At 43.8% G+C, this 19,007-nt stretch overlaps 2 protein-coding genes across 5 annotated transcripts in view; both read right to left on the reverse strand.

Moving 5' to 3' along the window:
- The window catches only part of LOC129017031 (gametogenetin-binding protein 2-like), a 114,854-nt gene extending 105,806 nt beyond the window's left edge, over positions 1-9,048 (reverse strand). The window contains 2 exon segments of the mRNA XM_054457031.2: positions 8,169-8,337; positions 8,854-9,048. Of these exon segments, the coding sequence (XP_054313006.2) occupies positions 8,169-8,261 (93 nt within the window). The 5' untranslated portion in view covers positions 8,262-8,337; positions 8,854-9,048.
- Positions 9,049-14,642: 5,594 nt separating this feature from the next.
- On the reverse strand, positions 14,643-18,987 carry LOC129017029 (phosphatidylinositol-glycan biosynthesis class W protein). Of its 4 annotated transcripts, none has more exons than XM_063655554.1 (3): positions 18,864-18,983; positions 17,141-17,386; positions 14,643-16,839 (listed from the first exon to the last, which is right to left on the reverse strand). In XM_063655554.1, the coding sequence occupies exon 3, from the start codon at positions 16,829-16,831 to the stop codon at positions 15,317-15,319; it is 1,515 nt and encodes a 504-aa protein (XP_063511624.1). In that variant the 5' UTR covers positions 16,832-16,839; positions 17,141-17,386; positions 18,864-18,983; the 3' UTR covers positions 14,643-15,316. The 4 variants fall into 4 exon arrangements, with proteins under 4 accessions (XP_063511624.1, XP_063511623.1, XP_054313005.1 ...); XM_063655553.1 differs by lacking the exon at positions 18,864-18,983 and adding an exon at positions 18,338-18,393; XM_054457030.2 differs by lacking the exon at positions 17,141-17,386 and having other exon boundaries at positions 18,864-18,987.
- Between the last annotated feature and the right edge of the window lie 20 nt (positions 18,988-19,007).

A 19,007-nucleotide genomic window follows, 5' to 3' on the forward strand; every position in this document is an offset into this window, starting at 1 on the left:
CTTCAGTATGTCACATAATGGGAATGTGTAATTAGTACATTTTACTGATCTGTTGTCACACCAGAGATTTTAAGTAGTACCATAGTTATGTATCACTACAAGCCATTTTTACTATAAGATGTCATCAAATTAAAGCAGCATCCTGATTTCAGGTATTAAAATGTGGGGGAAAAAGATATGCCTTCAAAACAATGAAAGTAACACATGTATACCTTAACTAAAACATTGTTAAAGATCAAACATATTGTACTAGGACAAACTGTTTCCACATTTCCACATAACAAGGACCACAAACTCCTACAAAACCAAAGAGTGAAGTCAAGACAAAAACACCCATTTAAGGCAAAAACAAAATATCCCTATCCAGTTGAATGCGATCTTAAAAAGATCACTCCCTTCCCTAACCAGCACCAAAGACCTGCTTCTTTAATGGATGTAACCATTCCTTTCCTTCCATATTAGAGAAATTTAAAACATGCTTGTTCTAACAACAAAATGAGGCCTCATTAACAGCTAAGTCAAACGTAAGCAATAGATTTAACAGTTTTTCTTGATTTGATAACGGAGGAATATGAGATATATGAAGTAGAGAGACAAATAGATACTAAAGGATGGACTATGATGTAAATACTAACGTAATCCAGACTGCATGTACAACACAATTCAAATTTTCAGTGTGTATACTTTATCTTTCAAAAAAAAGAAAACATATTAGATGTGGCTATCTCTAGGTAGTAAGACAACTTTTTCTGTATGTGTTCCTATACTTCCCAAATGTATTACAATGCATATATACTATATATTATGGGAGGAGAAGAGTTAATGCTCCTTGCTTCCAATTCTATATTCACTATACCATGTTTAGAGACATGCTTCCATTTCAATAGCTTTTTTTTTTTTTCTTTTTTGAGACAGAGTCTTGTTCTGTCACCCAGGCTGGAGTGCAGTGGCGCAATCTCGGCTCACTGCAACCTCCGCCTCCCAGGTTCAAGCAATTCTCCTGCCTCAGCCTCCTGAGTAGCTGGGATTACAGGCACCTGCCACCAAACATGCTTAATTTTTTGTATTTTTAGTAGAAACAGGGTTTTGCCATGTTGCCGAGGCTGGTTTCAAACTCCCGAGCTCAGGCAATCTGCCTGCCTCGGCCTCCCAAAGTGCTGGGATTACAGGCGTGAGTCACCGCGCCTGACCCATTTCAATAGCTTTTACCATTCTGAAAGTTTTTTCTTCCATACATACAGATGAAATGTCTAAATGTCAATTATCTAATTTTCAGGTTTATCAACCCTGACATCTTGTTTCTAGTTTTCCTTCTCAGTCTTCTTATTAATACCTCTAAAAGGGGGTAGCAATAAGTAATAATAAAGACACTTCATATGTATTAGACATTGTTATAAGCACTTTCATACATTAACTTTATCAACAGTACAAAGCAAAACTGAAGTCAATGGTCTAAATGCTGTAAATGATAAAAATGATAAAAAGCTATAAATGATCTGGTGAGGATGACCGAAATGAGCAAAATATCTAATGATCCATACTGCCTATTGTATTTATTCTAATTAACATGGTCTACTCAAATTTAAAAAAATAATAATAATCCTGGTATTGGAAATCCTGGTCCAGAAAACTATTATAATAAAAGCAATAAAATAGTTAATAGTTCAATTAACTCATATTTTCTGGAATCATCAAAAGGTTTAAGACACACAAAAATTTAACTGTCAAGTCATTAAAAAGGTATAAACTTTTGGAACCATGTAACTCAACAGAATATTGCAGGTCACTCCAAACCTACCATTTAAGTAACTAATATCTTGATTTATATTTTCACTTGCTTGATACAAATATACACCATTTCACCACATACCAATAGCCGTAATAAAAAATGACAATTATCTATACTGTTTAAAGATCAAAGCTATCAATTTAAGAAACAAAGAATATTCCTTATTTAACCAAATCAAAATCTCTCCAGCCTGGTTCTTAGGCAAAATCCTAAATTCTGACTCAGTATGTATTTCTATTCTGATCAACTATTTTAAAAATTGAAACGGAGATCAAAGAATATATCTAATAATACTGAGACCTGCGAGCTGATTTGTAAAATTTTTTTCTTGAGACAAGGTCTCAACTCTTGTTGCCTAGGCTAGAGTGCAGTAGCTCAATCTCGACTCACTGCAGCCTCTGCCTCCCAGGTTCAAGCAATTCTCCCAAGTAGCTGGGATTACAGGCGTACCACCATGCCCAGCTAATTTTTGTATTTTTAGTAGAGACAGGATTTCACCATGTTGGCCAGGCTGGTCCCGAACTCCTGACCTCAGGTGATCCACTCTCCAAGGCCTCCAAAAGTCCTGGGATTACAGGCGTGAGCCACTGCGCCCAGCCTAAAATATTTTAATTATATGGATAATACCTGATTTAGGAATTCTTTTTAAGAAGTCAATAAAGAAGCCGGTGGCTCACGCCCATAATCCCAGCACTTTGGGAGGCTGAGGCGGGTGGATCACCTGAGGTCGTGAGTTCGAGACCAGCCTGACCAACATGGAGAAACTCTGTCTGTACTAAAAATACAAAAAATTAGCCATAGTGGCACATGCCTGTAATCCTAGCTACTTGGGAGGCTGAGACAGGAGAATCACTTGAACCCGGAAGGCGGAGGTTGTGGTGAGCCGAGATCGTGCCATTGCACGCCAGCCTGGGCGACAAGAGCAAAACTCCATCTCAAAAAAAAAAAAAAAAGTCAATAAAGAACAGGGTTATTTTTAAAAACAAATCTCGTTTCCATTCATTTCATTTTCACCTAATTAGTACCAAAAATACTAAGATCTAATCTATTTCTATCTTTCCTGGTTTCATCAGCTTGCATACTACTAAATTTTCTCTTGTATTTACTCACTACTCTGGCTGGAGACAATGCACTCAAACTAAATACTCTGTCCTCACCTTTCAAACACTTAGGACAATGGCTTTTTACCTTACCGTTTTCTGGCCCATCATTACATGCTGTTCAGTGTTTTAAGAGATGAAAATAAAAAGGGGAAGGCAAAGAGGCTAGTAGCACAATTTGTTCTTCATTCTTTAAAACCACTTCCTTAACTTAATCTTGAGATTCTAGGTTACCTAAAGGAAGACAGTCCTGTAAATTATTTCAGGTGTGGTTTTATAAAGGCATCATTAGCATTCAGCTTCATGAAGAGGTTCCCTACCCATAGCTAGCCACAAATACAACAAGTCATTGTGCTGCAATTACTGCTTTATAAAATTTATTGAATCCATTACCCACTTTCACTCTTAAGTATCTGTTCTGGTTTCTTCTGACCACAAAAAAGACCTGTCTTCAGCGCATTCTCACAAGTTCTAACCAACAATATACTAAGTTTGCATTTATTAAAATCACTGTCATTTTGGTTTTACTCCATACAGCTATTTGTAACATCTATCACCCTCAGTAAAATTAACTGTTAAAAGTTGAAAGGAAACATTAACATTAAATGCTAAACTTTTAACAATTACAAAACATCTAATTCCCAAGTGGATACGCTACCATTTATTATTTTTTTAAAGTGTAAGACATTAAGAACTCTTATCAGATTAATGCTGTACACGCAAACAAGAACAAAAAGAAAAAAAAAAAAACAAAACCCCAAACTCTTATCAGAGTAGTCTATTTAGATTGGTTTAAGCTAGGAGAGCAAACTGCAATGCAGAAATGTAACAATCTGGCCGGGCGCAGTGGCTCACGCCTGTAATCCCACCACTTTGGGGGGCCGAGGCAGGTGGATCACTTGAGGTCAGGAGTTTGAGACCAGCCTGGCCAAAATGGTGAAGCCTGGTCTCTACTAAAAATACAAAAACTAGCCGGGCATGGTGGCGGGCGCCTGTAATCCCAGCTACTCAGGAGGTTGAGGCCCAAGAATCACCTGAACCTGGAAGGCAGAGGTTGCAGTGAGCCAAGATCACACCACTGCACTCCAGCCTAGGTGACACAGTGAGACTCCGTCTCAAACAAAAAAAAAACAAAAAAGAAAAAAAAAAGACATATCATAGCAATCTGACAATATGTACCTGGAACTTTACAAAAGGTTCTTATCCTTTGATCCAACCAGTAATTCCACTTCCAAAAGCCTGAGTAAACATTTTAATGCAAAGATTTTTGCATTATTTATGTTCTTACAGTTTATTGATGGCAAAAACTAGAACAACCTCCATGTCCAACAGTGGAAAAATAATTACGGAATGTCATACAACAGAATATTACACAGCCATTAAAAATGTTTAAGAATGACAAGAAAAAATGTTTTCAAAATTACATTTAGTGAAATAAATAAGGACAAAAAATGTTACAGAAAACAATATATTAACTCTGTATCTATGTGTGTGTCTAGGACTGAAATTACACCAAATGCTGCTTATCCCTGAGAAGTATGATGAAGCGTAATTTGTTTTGTAGTTATTTTTCAAGATTTTAGAAGGAATATATATTTTGGCCGGGTGTGGTGGCTCACACCTGTAATCCCAGCACTTTGGGAGGCCGAGGCGGACAGATGACCTGAGGTCAGGAGTTTGAGACCAGCCTGGCCAACATAGGGAAACCCCATCTCTTCTAAAAATACAAAAAAATTAGCTGGGCGTGGTGACGCACACTTGTAATCCCAGCTACTCAGGAGGCTGAGGCAGGAGAATCACTTGAGCCCGACAGGCAGAGGTTGCAGTGAGCCAAGATCAGGCCACTGTACTCCAGCCTGGGCGACAGAGCGAGACTCTGTCTCAAAAAAAAAAATAAATAAATAAAATTTAATTCTTCAGACTTCTCTAAAATCAAATCTGTATTATATGTTATTTTATAATTATAGTAACACTGAACAACATTTTAGCCAGAGTATAAAACTTTCTTAAATATTTCACCATTCCACCAACTTATTTGGGATTTTCTCAAATACACCTACATCAGCCCTATCCTATACTCAAGTGTTCAAACTCACTGAACTACCATGGGAATCTTCTAAACATGGATACAACATATCACATAAAAGAAGAGGCTATTTTTTTTTTTTTTTTTTTTGAAACAGTTTCACTTTGTCTCCCAGGCTGGAGTGCAGTGGCGCAAGCTCGGCTCACTGCAACCTCCGCCTCTGGGGGTTCAATCAATTCTCTTGCCTCATCCTCATCAGTAGCTGGGTCTACAGGCGCACTCCACCACACCCACTGATTTTTTTGTATTTCAGTAGAGACAGGTTTTCACTACGTTGCCCAGGCTGGTCTCAAACTCCTGAGCTCAGGCAATCCGCCGGCCTCGGCCTCCCAAAGTGCTAGGATTACAGGCGTGAGCCACAGCGCTGGGCCTAAGGCTACCTTTTTTTTTTTTTTTTTTTGAGACAGTCTTGCTCTTGTTGCCCAGGCTGGAGTGCAGTGGTGCGATCTCGGCTCACCGCAACCTCCACCTCCCGGGTTCAAGGGATTCTCCTGCCTCAGCCTCCTGAGTAGCTGGGATTACAGGCGCCCACCACTATGCCTGGCTAATTTTTGTAGAGACGGGGTTTTGCCATGTTGGCCAGGCTGGTCTCGAATTCCTGACCTCCAGTAATCCACCTGCCTCAGCCTCCCAAAGTGCTAGGATTACAAGCGTGAGCCACCAAACCCGGCCTAAGGCTACTTCTTTACATACAAGTTCGTTAATTTCATTTTACAAGTCCAAGTTACAACTGACAGTTTAACTAAGGGTAGAGTTTCAGCATCCCAACTAAAATGATAAAGTCTGCAACTGCCCGTAAACATTGTAACTATATTGCAACATTTAGCTACTATCAAAATCCTAAGACTACTATTTGAAATAAGTTCAAACAATGTTTCCTCAGTGCATTACCTACAGACCCTAGGGACAAAGACAAAACCTAAGGTTAACTTCATGCATGCACTGCCATCTATCAAAGGAACAGTGCAGAGCATAAAATTCTGATGGGGCATCTTCCTTCCCTCTTCCCTTTTCCCCTTCTCTCCCAACAGGTGTTTTGCTCTGCATTCTCCCTTTCAATAGTATTTGGCAGAATATCCTGAAAGAAACTTGATTCCCTTGACAAGAATTTTCACTAACATTCTCACAGCATTCAATGACTGTGCAGAAGTTCCAACACAAATAAATGTCTCACTCATTCCTTTGTGATAAAAACCCATTCTGAAGCAAAGAAAAACTGCACCTTTTCCTAAATGTTATTTTGAGATATTTAAATTAAGTGAGCTTAAGTTTTATTTGCCTTAGTCACAAGTCCACAGTATAATTAAAAAGCAAAATTCAACCGCCAGATACAGTGCAAAGTAAGTTCCGTACTAAACCACATTGCAAGGTTACATCTTTTTCAGCGGAAAATTTTGGAAAGTCACATCATTGTGGAGAGAATACAGTATAAAAGCACCTAAAAAGTTGGCCATTTTAAAGTGCTATATGACAGATTAACGTGTTGCATTCACAAAGGTGGTTATGTGAATATACCAAGAACTAATGTCTTTTAAAGACTATTTATGTTGGTTTTCCCTATGTTTTGGTATGCTTTCCTATGTTGATTATTCATTAAATAATAATCTTATATCCAAACTCACTGAATTTTTTTTTTGAACTCCACAGCCATTGTGGGACAATAAACCTTAAAGGGTGATATCATAACTATATGCTTCAGAAAAGTGTTTATGTTGGCAGGGGAGAGAAGAAAGAAAATATCAACAAATGAATCCCTATCTGGAGTCCAAACCGAGAAATGCATTGTTTAATATGATCACAGTGCTAGTTTCAACTATTTAAAAATACAAGTCCATTATACTTCTAATGCAAAAAGTACAGAAATCATAATCAAGACACACAATTTCTAATGCATCAACACTATTTACTTTATGTCAGAACAAATCATTCTACCGTTTTTCATGAAAAACAAATGCACCTGAATAATCGTAGATGCTGTCACTGAAAAACTTCTAATAAATTAAGTCATTCAATAGCTCCTCTAATCCTTTTTAAAGTACTGCAGCTCAATCAAGTCTTAATTGAGATTGGCAAGCATAAAGGCATAGACTGGCATCTCTACAATGACTTGCATTTTACATAAAATTTGAAAAAAACTTCGGTAGACATTTGAAAAAAAAAATATTGAGGAACAAAACTGATCAACTGCCTTTGATAGCAAAAGAATACTGATGAGATGAAGAGACTTAGGTGTACCTTATCGAAATAAGCAATGTATAATCCAAAGCTTCAGCATCATCAAAACGCAGATTTCAAGATATTCGGAAAAGGTTAATTTCACTTCTTAAGAAATAGTGGCAAGCAACTGCACTCATTTCCTGTTCAGATTCAATTCAAATTTCAGCCATTTCCTTTTAAAGGAAATAGTACAGCAACATAGGGCAGAGAGGGTCGGTAATGCTACACTACCAAATCTAAAGAATAAAGTACCCGGAACTGGGTCTTGACACTCAAGATGAGCAATCAGTTTTTTATAGTACTCTTACACATTCAATAATTTGAATTCCTTTAAAAAAAAAAAAAACAACTCCACCTGTAAACTAAATAATGCCAAGAAAGCCCGTTTTGAAGAGACAGGGCCTAGCAGTACAATCGTTTCAAGAGTTTTAATGCATTAGGCAATACGAGACTATTTACAACGAAATTAAACCATTTTAGTGGAATCTTGACTGTGCACGAGTATGTCACTCTGCCCCCAATAACTAAGCTTACGTGGTGAGAGCTACCAGTATTAAAACAAAAAATACACAGGTAGCAGTGCAGCTGCGACATTTCCAGGTAATTAAGCCTCCCCGAGGGTAGGTGGTTTCTGTATGGGGTAGGCCCTAAACGCTCAAGATCCTTCAACCCCTCTCTGAGACGTGTGCTTTGGCAAAAGCAGCGTCTCCTAAAGGGAAAGGGTCAAGGAAGAAGGTTCCAAAAGAAGGAAAATCTGGAGAGAGGGAGTGCGTACGGAGCTCTAGGCTTGGGGCCGACAGAGGTTACCGAGCCACCCACTGCAAAGGCGAGTTTGTGGGGCCTGCTGAAGAGAAGGCCTCGCCTAGGAGTTGCAACACACTCTTTCTCCAGTGCGCAGCGCTCGGCCTGGGGGAGGGGGAGGAGGGGAAACAGCTGCCAGGAGAGCGGCTGGCCCAGCCCGGCCCGGCCCGCTCACCGTGAGAGTGTCGTCTATGTAGAGGGGAATCTGCCTCCTCTCGAAGGGGAACTCCTCCTCCCCGTCCCTGCACACTGCCACCAGTCGCGCCATCGTCCCCGAAGCTGCCGTTGCCACCGTCACCACCTCCTCCCAGCTGCCGCCGCCGCCGCCTCCTCCCAGCTCCTGCCTGCCACAGCCAAACCCCGCGAGCGTAAGCACCCGCCGCCGCGCAGCACATTCGCCACGGGGAGCAGGGAGCGGAGCGGGATGGGACGGGAGAGCCGGGCTGCGTTTCCCATCACCCGATTCCACACGCGCTCAGCCAATCAGCGCCCAGCGCCGCCGGGACCCGCCCCCTCGCGCCGCGCTCCCTCCCTCTCTCCCGCCCGCCCGCCCGCCGGCCTCCAGTCAGGGTCCAAAGGAGAGGCGGAAGGGACCGGCCTGCCGGGGGCTTCCCCGCCCGCCGCAGGAGTCCCGGCCCCAGGACGCCACCCCTGGCCTGGGCCTCGCAGCCTGCTCCCCGCCGCCCGCCGCCCGTGTGCTCTCTGCCCCCAGCTGACCCCTTCTCCCCGCTTCTGGGCGCACCCCGCCCAGTCGGCCCCAGAACTGCAGTTGCCCAGCGCGACCCCGCCCCTGGGAGGGGTCGACCCCGCAGCGGCTCTGCGGAGTCCAGGGAAGGGGGAGGGTCAGATCCTGTCCTCACCCTTCTCGGAGGAGGCTGTCGGTTCCGACCTTCACTGTTTTCGTGGTAGCCTCGCTAACTCCCACCTCTGCTCCCTGTTACTGGCTGACGAGGCCCGCGTCAGGGCCGGCCTGGGCGGGAGCGCAGCTCCGAATGCCGTTTCCTATCCGGGCAGTCAGCCGCTCGCGCCGCGGGGAGTGGAAGAGGGAGGGCGGGGTACAAGGGGAAGGTGGCGCCGGGCGGGGCCCACGTCCTCTCGCGAGACTGGGGCCGGCCGCGCTAGGGACCCCGCTGGAGAAATCTGCGCCCAGAGGGTGCGGGGCCGCCCTGGCCGTCCCGCCCGTGGGCCCGGCGCCCTCCTTGGAGCCCAGCCATTCCGCTAGACCCGAACTAGGACTGGTAGGAGGGGTGATCGGCCCAACCTCAGGCCCCAGCCGCGGGCCGGGAAGGCTTCCCCAGGGACGAGGGGCAAGCCCCTCGACGTCAGGGTGTCGTCTATGTAGAGGGGAATCTGCCTCCTCTCGAAGGGGAATTCCTTCAGCAAGTCAACCCGTCTGATTTGGGGCTGACTCAGGGCAGAGGCCCAGAGAGGACCTGGATAGGTTGCGAGAAGTCGAGATCAGAGGGGGCGGAAGGCAGTGAGAAAAGGGAGACGAGCATCGGGGGGTGAGAGACAAACTCAGGTCTGGCTCTTGGCCCTTGACGCCACTGAATTCGCGTCCCACGGCGGGAAGAGGAGAAAAGGGCCCTGACACCGCGGCTCGCCAGGGTCCCGCTGCGTAGCTGCATCCCGATCCCGCTGAAGGGACCGCAAATAGTGAAGTGCTGACAGCTTGTGGTTGTCGTTACGCTGGAAGGAAATAGAAAACCGGACGGTGTGTGTGTGCGTCTTGGCCAAAGGAACTTCTTGGGCTGGGCTAATGTGAGCAGGGACTCCCTTGGGCGAAGTACTGGCACTGGCCGACGGCCTTTCCCTCTGGCCGTCTCCGAGGAAGCAGAGCTGATGTGAAGACAGTTCCTCTCGCCACCGTGCGTTCAGTTCTGACCTTGAAGGTTTTGGAGGTCTGTCGTGAAGATATTTAGCCTATAAAAGTCCTGGTGATCTGAAGGACAGATGAATTTACTGCTCTATTTCCTGGTAGAATAGGCTGGAGCTGTGATACCTTTAAACAAAGTATTTTGGGTCGGGCATGGTGGCTCACGCCTGTAATCCCAGAACTTTGGGAGGCCGAGGTGGGTGGATCACCTGAGGTCAGGAGTTCGAGACCAGCCTGACCAATATGATGAAACCCCCTTCTCTACTAAAAATACAAAAATTAACCGGGCGTGGTGGCATGTACTTGTAATCCCAGCTACTAGGGAGGCTGAGACAGGAGAATCACTTGAACCCGGGAGGCGGAGGTTGCAGTGAGCCCAGATCGCGCCATTGCACTGCAGCCTGGGCAACAAGAGCGAAACTCCATCTCAAAACAAAACAAAGTATTTTGGTTATCACATGGAGTCTTAGAGATTCACAACAAAAAACCCATAGTGCACCCTTAGCCATGTTGACTTATTACATTGTGTGGTCATTGTTAGGGTCGGTGTGACATAACAAACGAAGAACCATTGTTCATTCCCGAAGGTGTGATTACCCGGCAAATATTTATGTCTTCTGGGCCGGAGCCATGGCTCACGCCGGTAATCCCAGCACTTTGGGAGGCGAGGTGGGTGGATTACTTGAGGTCAAGAGTTCGAGACTGGCCTGACCAACATGGTGAAACCCAGTCTCTACTAAAAATACAAAATTAGCCGAGCGTGGTGGCGCACGCCTGTTATCCCAGCTACTCGGGAGGCTGAGGCAAGAGAATCACTTGAACCTGGGAGGCAGAGGTTGCAATGATCCGAGATCACGCCATTGTGCTCCAGCCTGGGCGACAAGAGCGAAACTACGTCTCAAAAAAAAAATTTTTTTATGTCTTCTGGCCATGTTAGCAGAGTAGAAGAATGTATTAGCTTGAATCTAATACGTATGTATGATGTTCATATACATAGCCAAAATTTGGACATTTTTAGAGAATCTTGCGTTTTATGTAAAAAACAAAACCAAACAAACCAGGACGGGGGCGGCGGCTAACACCTGTAATCCCAAGACTTTGGGAAGCCAAGGCGGGCAGATCACTTGAGGTCAGGAGTTCGAGACCAGCCTAGGCAACATGGAGAAACCCCGTCTCTACTAAAAATACAAAAATGAGCTGGGCGTGGTGGCGAGCACCTTTAATCCCAGCTACCCGGGAGGCTGAGGCAGAAGAATCGCTTGAACTGGGAAGGCAGAAGTTGCAGTGAGCCAAGATACTGTGGCCTTCAGTATCTAGAGGTGCTCCTATAGTGGTACATCAATTAATGTACCCACTTTAAACCTTTTTTTTTTTGAGACGGAGTCTCGCTCTGTCGCCCAGGCTGGAGTGCAGTGGCGCTATCTCGGCTCACTGCAAGCTCCGCCTCCCAGGTTCATGCCATTCTCCTACCTCAGCCTCCCGAGTAGCTGGGACTACAGGCACCTGCCACCACGCCCGGCTAATTTCTTGTATTTTTATTAGAGACGGGGTTTCACCGTGTTAGCCAGGATGGTCTTGATCTCCTGACCTCTTGATCCGCCTGCCTCGGCCTCCCAAAGTGCTGGTATTACAGGCGTGAGCCAACGTGCCCGGCCTAAACCTTTTAGATTTCATTAGGATTCTGGTTGATAAAGAACATTAAAAATGACAAGCTCATTATATAGGTGCTAATTTTAATTACTTTGACTACTGAACACACGCCAGGTACTAACAAAGAAGGGAGTATTCACCCTGGGGATTTAAATCTATGAAAAGGCATTAAAACACATATATAAAACATAATAAAATGAAATCCCAAAAGTCTCTTACCATCTGAGCTTACTTTCCGTAATTTGGGTTTGTCTCTTAGGTCCACTGAGCATACTTAGTATCTTTGGACAAATAGGAATTCAATGAAAACGTATTCTTAAAGGCGAAAAAGGCGGATTTGCTAGGTAAGTTGCTGTTTCTCAAGGAGGTAGCCTGGGTGCTATAAATCCAATCCAATCTAATCTAATGCAGTACAATACAATATAATACAATCGATACAGTAAAATCAATATCCCAAGGAAAACGCTTAGAAAATTATTTCATGGCAAAATAATTTTTCAAAGTTTTCACTGTGCATCTTCCTGGTTTTAGAGTAGGCACTTATTTTTATTTTCACTATTGCTCTGTTTTTAGTCATAACCACTAGTACTGCAGCAAATATTTCTTGAGTATTATCCTATGTACTTTAAAATGAAAAGTATCTGCTTTTAGAGCAAACCTCTAATTGAGGAAATATATAATTGCTACATTAAAAGACAGTTGTCTGTTGCCTATTATTTCATTTTGATATTGGCATTGTGAAATGCAAGTTCAAAGGATTTGAAAGGCCAGGAAAGCAAAGGCAATCAACAGCAGAACACATTTTGCTGGTACCTAATAAAGAACAGTTGGAGGGATGGAGCTGTAATAAATTATCAGCAAAATACCATTCTTTTTCTTAGGTCCAAATGTGTGAGAAGCTAGCCACAAAATGCAGGCATAAATGAGATCTATCTGTTCTTCAGGCTACCTAGGTTTTAAAAAAATGAAAAGTACCAAGGTATTCCTTATTATTTTTTAGCTTCATAGACTATATTTAAACTCCTAGGGAACAACATAAGGTTCTTGTATGATTTATATAAATACATTGGACATTTATGCTCAATAAAAATAAAACTGGTTGTCATCTTCGGCACACAAGAGCTATTGGGGCACGTGTAGTAGACATCCCCAGTTTATAATTGTGTAAAATTAAAATTGGCCGGGTGCGGTGACTTGCACCTGTAATCCCAGCACTTTGGGAGGCCGAGGTGGGCGGATCATGAGGTCAGGAGATCCAGACCATCCTGGCTAACGGTGAAACCCCGTCTCTAATAAAAATACAGAAAATTAGCCGGGCCTGGTGGCGGGCACCTGTAGTCCCAGCTATTCGGGAGGCAGAGGCAGGAGATCGTGCTAGTGCCCTCTAACCTGGGCAACAGAGCAAGACTGCGTCTCAAAAAAAAAAAAAAAATTAAAATTATGGGAGCGAGTCACTTTCTGAAGGGCATAGATAGGCTGAGGTCCTGGACAGATTATGTTCTTCTTACTCCTCACTTTGTTATCTTTCCCTCTCCTCTGCCCTCAAAAATTGATAGTTGCAAGGAAAATGATAGTTGATTAGAAGACCTTTTGTTGTTTCATTATAATAACCACAGTTTTATGTGGTAAGACAATCTATGGCCACAGAATGTTATTTAAATTACCATAGTGACCTAAATCTGAGGATCTGTGGATTGGGTTTTCTTTTTCATGAGCTGACACTGGGAAGTTCTGTTTTATCTGTCAAAAATAAACACACCTGGCCAGATGCGGTGGCTCATGCCTAAATCCCAGCACTTTGGGAGACCAAGGCGGGCAGATCACTTGAGGTCAGGAGTTTGAGACTGGCCTGGCCAACATGGTGAAACCTCATCTCTACTAAAAATACAAAAATTAGCCGGGCGAAGTGGCACGTGCCTGTAATCCCAGTTCCTCGGGAGGCTGAGGCAGGAGAATTGCCTGAACCTGGGAGGCGGAGGTTGTATAGTGAGCCAAGGCTGTGCCACTGCACTCCAGCCTGGGAGACAGAGCAAGACTCCATCTCAAAAAAAAAAAGACAGTAGACTATTAAACGTTATTATAGGCCAGGATCACAACGCCTGTAATCCCAGCACTTTGGGAGGCTGTGATGGGAGGATCACAAGAGGCCAGGAATTTGAGACCAGCCTGGGCAACCCCATCTCTATTTGTTAAAGATTAAAATTAAATTAAACCTTAATTTAGCCATAGTTTTATTAAATTACACTGGGTACTTGATAACTCTCATCTTTCTTATTGGTTCTCCTTTCCCTGATGTGGCCCCTGCCTGCCTCTCCAGCTCTCTGCCCGTGCTCTTCCTTTTTCTGTGTTCAGCCTTCTTTCAATTCCATTATGTGCTTGGTGCCCTCCCAACGTAGGACGTTTGCTGAGGGAGTCATCCATCTATAATGTTCTCTGCCATTTGCCCCCCAACCCCCAGACATATAAGACTTTTATAACTCCTCATCCCACTAATCAGCTGTAGCTCAAAAAAAAACATCTGTGGGGAAAACTTGACTCCTTACTAGGTCAGTTCTTGATTTGACACTCTTGACAACCTATGCTTTTTCTTCATAACTTAGCATTTCACAATGGATGTTTAATGTCTGTTTCCTCCACTAGATTGCAAGCTCTGAGGTATCAGGAAATTTGTGCTGTGCTTCTTAAATCCCTAGCATAGGGTAGGCTAAAAGATGAATTAATCCCAAAGCAAAACTTTGTCTCGTAATTATTATGTGTATAAACTATAATACAACATCCAATTCAGTCTATTTTTTTTGTAGACAGGGTCTCACTATGTTTCCCAGGATGGTCTTGAACTCCTGGGCCCAAGCGATCCTCCCACCTCAGCCTCCCAAAGTACTAGGATTATAGGCGTGAGTCACCATGCCCAGCCTTCCGTCTATTCTTTGGTACATTTAACTGTCTGACTTCATAGTACATAAGTAATTTCTTTATTTTATTTTTAAAATTTTTCTTTTTTTATCCACCCATCTGCACACTGGAGTATTTGATTTTAAACATTTGCTTCTTAGTCCTAGGTTTTATTCAAAAATTTAAATTGAGCAATAAACAAGTATTGACAATCCACAGTTCACACTGAAATGTCAACATAAACATTTCATTTTATATTTATTGTAAAAGCAATATACAGTAAAAATACAGAATAGCATAAGGTTACATTAAGATGGAAAGTAAAAATTTTCCTCCCCCCACCCCAAGTCTTTCAATGTCACAACTATAAAGTTTCTTTAAAATACTACTTAATACATTCTAACAAGTCAAAAGGCTTTGTTTCTTCTTGGTTTTATTGTTGAGATACATTAAAATATTAAGCATTGGCCCAGTGTGGTGGCTCACACTTGTAATCCCAGCACTTTGGGAGGCCAAGGTGGGTGTATCACTTGAGTTCAGGAGTTTGAGACCAGCCTGGCCAATATGGCAAAACCCCATCTCTACTAAAAATACAAAAATTAGCTGGGCATGGTGGTGCATGCCTACAGTGCCAGCTACTCAGGAGGCTGAGGCAGGAGAATTGCTTGAACCTGGGAGGTGGAGGTTGCAGTGAGCTGAGATGGCACCACTACACTCCAGCCTGGGTAACAGAGTGAGACTCTGTCTCAAAAAAAAAAAAATAATTAAGCATCACTACTGTTCAGATGACTGAAACTATTTTATAATAAAATATGGTTAACACTGTTGCCAAAAGCACAATTTCTTTACAATTAATATTCCTCATTAAATATTGCCCAAATACTTACATATCCTACCCCTGCTGATCACCAAAATTGTATAGTCTTATCTTGCAAATATAGTACATATACAATTAAACAGTTGGAAAACATATAGAGATTGACCACAAATAAGGCCCACAAGGTACTGCTGTGTAATGTATCTACCATCAGGTTGATCAGGCCAGTTGTTATATTTGACAGCAAGAAAAATATTAACTGTTTTCTGTTTAGAGCTGTGATTAAACAAAGACTGGGTTCCATTCTTTCAGCTTCAGGGACTAAAGATTCTGAATGCTTTTTATTTGTAACAGGTGACTGGATAAGTTTCCAAGAACATGGTACTAGAGCTCCATTAATTAGAAATTTGGCAAAACTCAAAATTATATCACCCAGTAATAAACTACTAAGAAGGATCAGGCTAGAAGCAACTATCCAAATACAAAAGGCTAAATTTGCCATTCTTCGAGATACTGCTTCTACATTTACTTGAACTACGTAAAGAGATATGAAGAGGCTAATAGCTGCTAGTAAAAGAAAACAGGCTACTTTTATCAAGTCTTTGATATGTGATCGGTTCTTATGCATGTATAACCCTGTTTGCACACCAGCCATGTGTATTGCCACATACCCCAGGGTAGAGATTATTCCTTCACGGTTGGCATTTAATAGACCAACCCGTGTGCCACTACCATCAGTGCCATATAATATTAACCTCTTCAGTGAGGTAAAGTCAAGGGCTAGCTGGTATAATATAGTAATGCTGAGGGCAATAATCCAGGACTTATTTAGGGGAAAAATAATCAAAAGCAGTGGTGTTATCAATTTCACAACTATTATGGTAAAGAAAAAGTTCCAGTGAACTCCATACTCAGTTAAATGTTCCTGATAGCCTATTGATTTTATAATGGCTAATCGTCCGATTCCTAGGAAGACTAATGGCCATACAGAGTATAGTGAGTTTGTAAAGTAACGCAATTTGGACCCTTCCATATATTTTCTCCTCCTGACCTCTAGACAAACCATTGCAGACCCAAAAACAAAGCCACCTACTCCAAAATCCATTGCTCCTGTCCCATAGAGCTCAGTTTTGGCAAATCTTCTGGGAAAAAGTGGGAAGTCCACAGCCAAAATAGCAATAGCAGTAAATGCACTGGTAATTACACGGAAACAGGAGATGGCTGGAATGCATTCTGATTCTAGACTGATGTTCAAGAATTTTTCAAGGATTTTTAGGAAAGGCAGTCTGGCATAGCAGGTCCTCCTTCGGTATATTTGATACAACAGCCCTGCCCCAAAGATAATTACACCAAGAAGCTCAAGGAGGATAAATGAAGCCCAAATGGTCAAAGTGGCTACCATGGGAACTATTAGGACAACAAAGTCAATGAAGAATCTAGTTTTCCAGGTATGTGAAAAAGAACACAAGTACTGTGAGAAAATGATCAGGAACCCTCTGCACAGGATACAGAATGCAGGAAAGCACAATCCCTGGGTGATTTCCAGCACGGTGGTTCCATTGAGGTTACTGACAAAAGCTTCCTTCATCTGCTTTTCAGACATTTTTCTTCCTGTGAAAACAAGAGCAAAGGAATGGATTTGTGAAAAGCAGCATTCTTGTGTAATTAGCATACCTGGCTTAATTTTACTCTTATTACTAGATTTCAGAGCAGAACTTTGGGCCCTAATGAGTTCACCTAGGATTTGTGATTCCCCTTCCAAGGATTGTGGGAAGAAGCTTAACACTAATGTGTTCAGATAGAAATGTCATACTAATAATATGAAATTATTGGTTACAAAGCTTCAGCTATTCCCTGTACAAGACAGACTCACAAAGAAAGTGAATTTGGGGCCAGGCGCGGTGGCTCACACCTGTAATCCTAGCACTTTGGGAGGCCGAGGTGGGAGGATCACCTGAGGTCAAGAGTTCGAGACCAGCCTGGTCAACATGGTGAAAGCCCGTCTCTACTAAAAATACAAAAATTAGCCAGGAGTGATGGCACCCGCCTGTAATCCCAGCTACTTGCGAGATGAGGCAGGAGAATCGCTTGAACCGGGAAAGCAGAGTTTGGAGTGAGCCATTGCACTCCAGCCTGGGCCACAGAGTGAGACTGTTGACTGTCTCAAAAAGAAAAAGAAAAGAAAAAGCAAAGGAAAAGAAAGCGAATTTGGGATACAAACTCTGAGAATGGCATCATAGGCAGATGGGAATTTCTATTATGGAGCACAGTACGTATCATGCAGATTCTTTGATGAAAATTGAATAGGATTTACTAATGACTTTAAAGCAAATTCAAAGGCTAGGGGCCAAGTACATTTTGAAGTTGGGGGCCTTGGTTCCAGTTCAGAGCCTCTCCAAACCTACTGCCTCGGTACAAAACGTGACCCCTGCAGTGATTTCTGGATCCCCAGGCTGCTCCTTTCCTCATTTACAGACAGTTATGTTTTCAGGTTAGGATGGAAGTAGGTACGATGGGTGCATTAAGAATGGATGTATAGCACATACTAGTGTTAGTTGCTCTTTTATTAAGGGTTGTAAAACACCTCTGAATGCCACACATCATTGTCTGAAAAACGGCATACTGGAAGAACACATTTGTTGGTTAAACATGAACCTAGAGTTTCTCAGTGTACCATGAGCTGAATAAGTAAGCGAATGCATGCGTGCATTATGGCCTGTCTGGAACCTGTGACAATACTTCACAGTAACCTACTCAAATCAGTTGACCATTAAAAATAAAAGTCCTAGCGGAGAGAAGTGGCTCATGCCTGCAATCCTAGCGCTTTGGGAGGAGAGAGGATCGCTTAAGGCCAGGAGTGAAAAAAAAAAAAAAGAAAAATTAAAAATTAGCTGAGCTTGGTGGTGCGCGCCTCTAATCCCAGCCACTCGCCAGGCTGAGGCGGAGGATTGCTTGAGTCCAGAGGTTGAAGGCAGCAGTGAGCCGAGATCGCGCCACTGCACTCCTACCTGGGCGACAGAGCGAGACTCCGTCTCTTAAAAAATAAACATAAAAATAAAAAGTCTTTTTCCTAACAGACGCCCGACCTGGCCGCGCACTACCCGTATACCTCACGTGCTCCAAAAGGTGCCGGCGCCCCCAGCAGACAGTCTACGTGGGCAGGGCTGCCGGACTCCCGCTGCACCCGCCAAACCACGCGGGAACCATCCGCTTCCGCCTCCCGCGCAGCACTTCCGGCCGACGCAGGCAGCTGGCACTTCCAGGCGGGCCGATTCCGCGCGTCTCCGCCTATCATGGCGCTCGTCCCATTGTCCCATGGGCTACCCACTCCTGTCATGTCCTTTAGGCTGGTGCAGGCCAGATCTTCTAGGGCTGTAGCCCTGAGAGGAACGCCTGGAGAAGAAACGGCGCGCCGTGCACCTCACACGGCCCCTCAGACCTCACGGCGAGGCCCTATCAGGGTAATGGGGTCTGCCGGACCCGCACAAGACTCCGCCGCGGCGACCTCTACTGAAAGACCCCCAGCCCTGGGGGCGCCCGAAGGCCCAGGAAACTGTGCTTCTGCGCTTCTCCCCTAGAACGTGGGAAGCTGCCGCTTTACCCTCATTTTACCCCAGGGTCGCAAAACATCTCACCGTAGTTGGAGCCCGCAAGCCGGACCAGGTGTCCCGGGCAAGCCACGTGCGCCCCGCGCCGCGAGTGCGCGCCCCGCCCCTGGGGAGGAGCCGGCCGACCCTCGGCCACTTAGCCAGTGCCGCAGGCGACGGGGTGCGGTTCGG

The sequence above is a fragment of the Pongo pygmaeus genome, chromosome 19 (genome assembly GCF_028885625.2).
Source record: "Pongo pygmaeus isolate AG05252 chromosome 19, NHGRI_mPonPyg2-v2.0_pri, whole genome shotgun sequence".
Taxonomy (NCBI): Eukaryota; Metazoa; Chordata; class Mammalia; order Primates; family Hominidae; genus Pongo; species Pongo pygmaeus.

What these genes read in the sequence shown, in the direction of transcription:
- LOC129017029 (XM_054457030.2), bottom strand. Translation starts at nt 16,831, where the DNA reads ATGTCTGAAAAGCAGATGAAGGAAGCTTTTGTCAGTAACCTCAATGGA.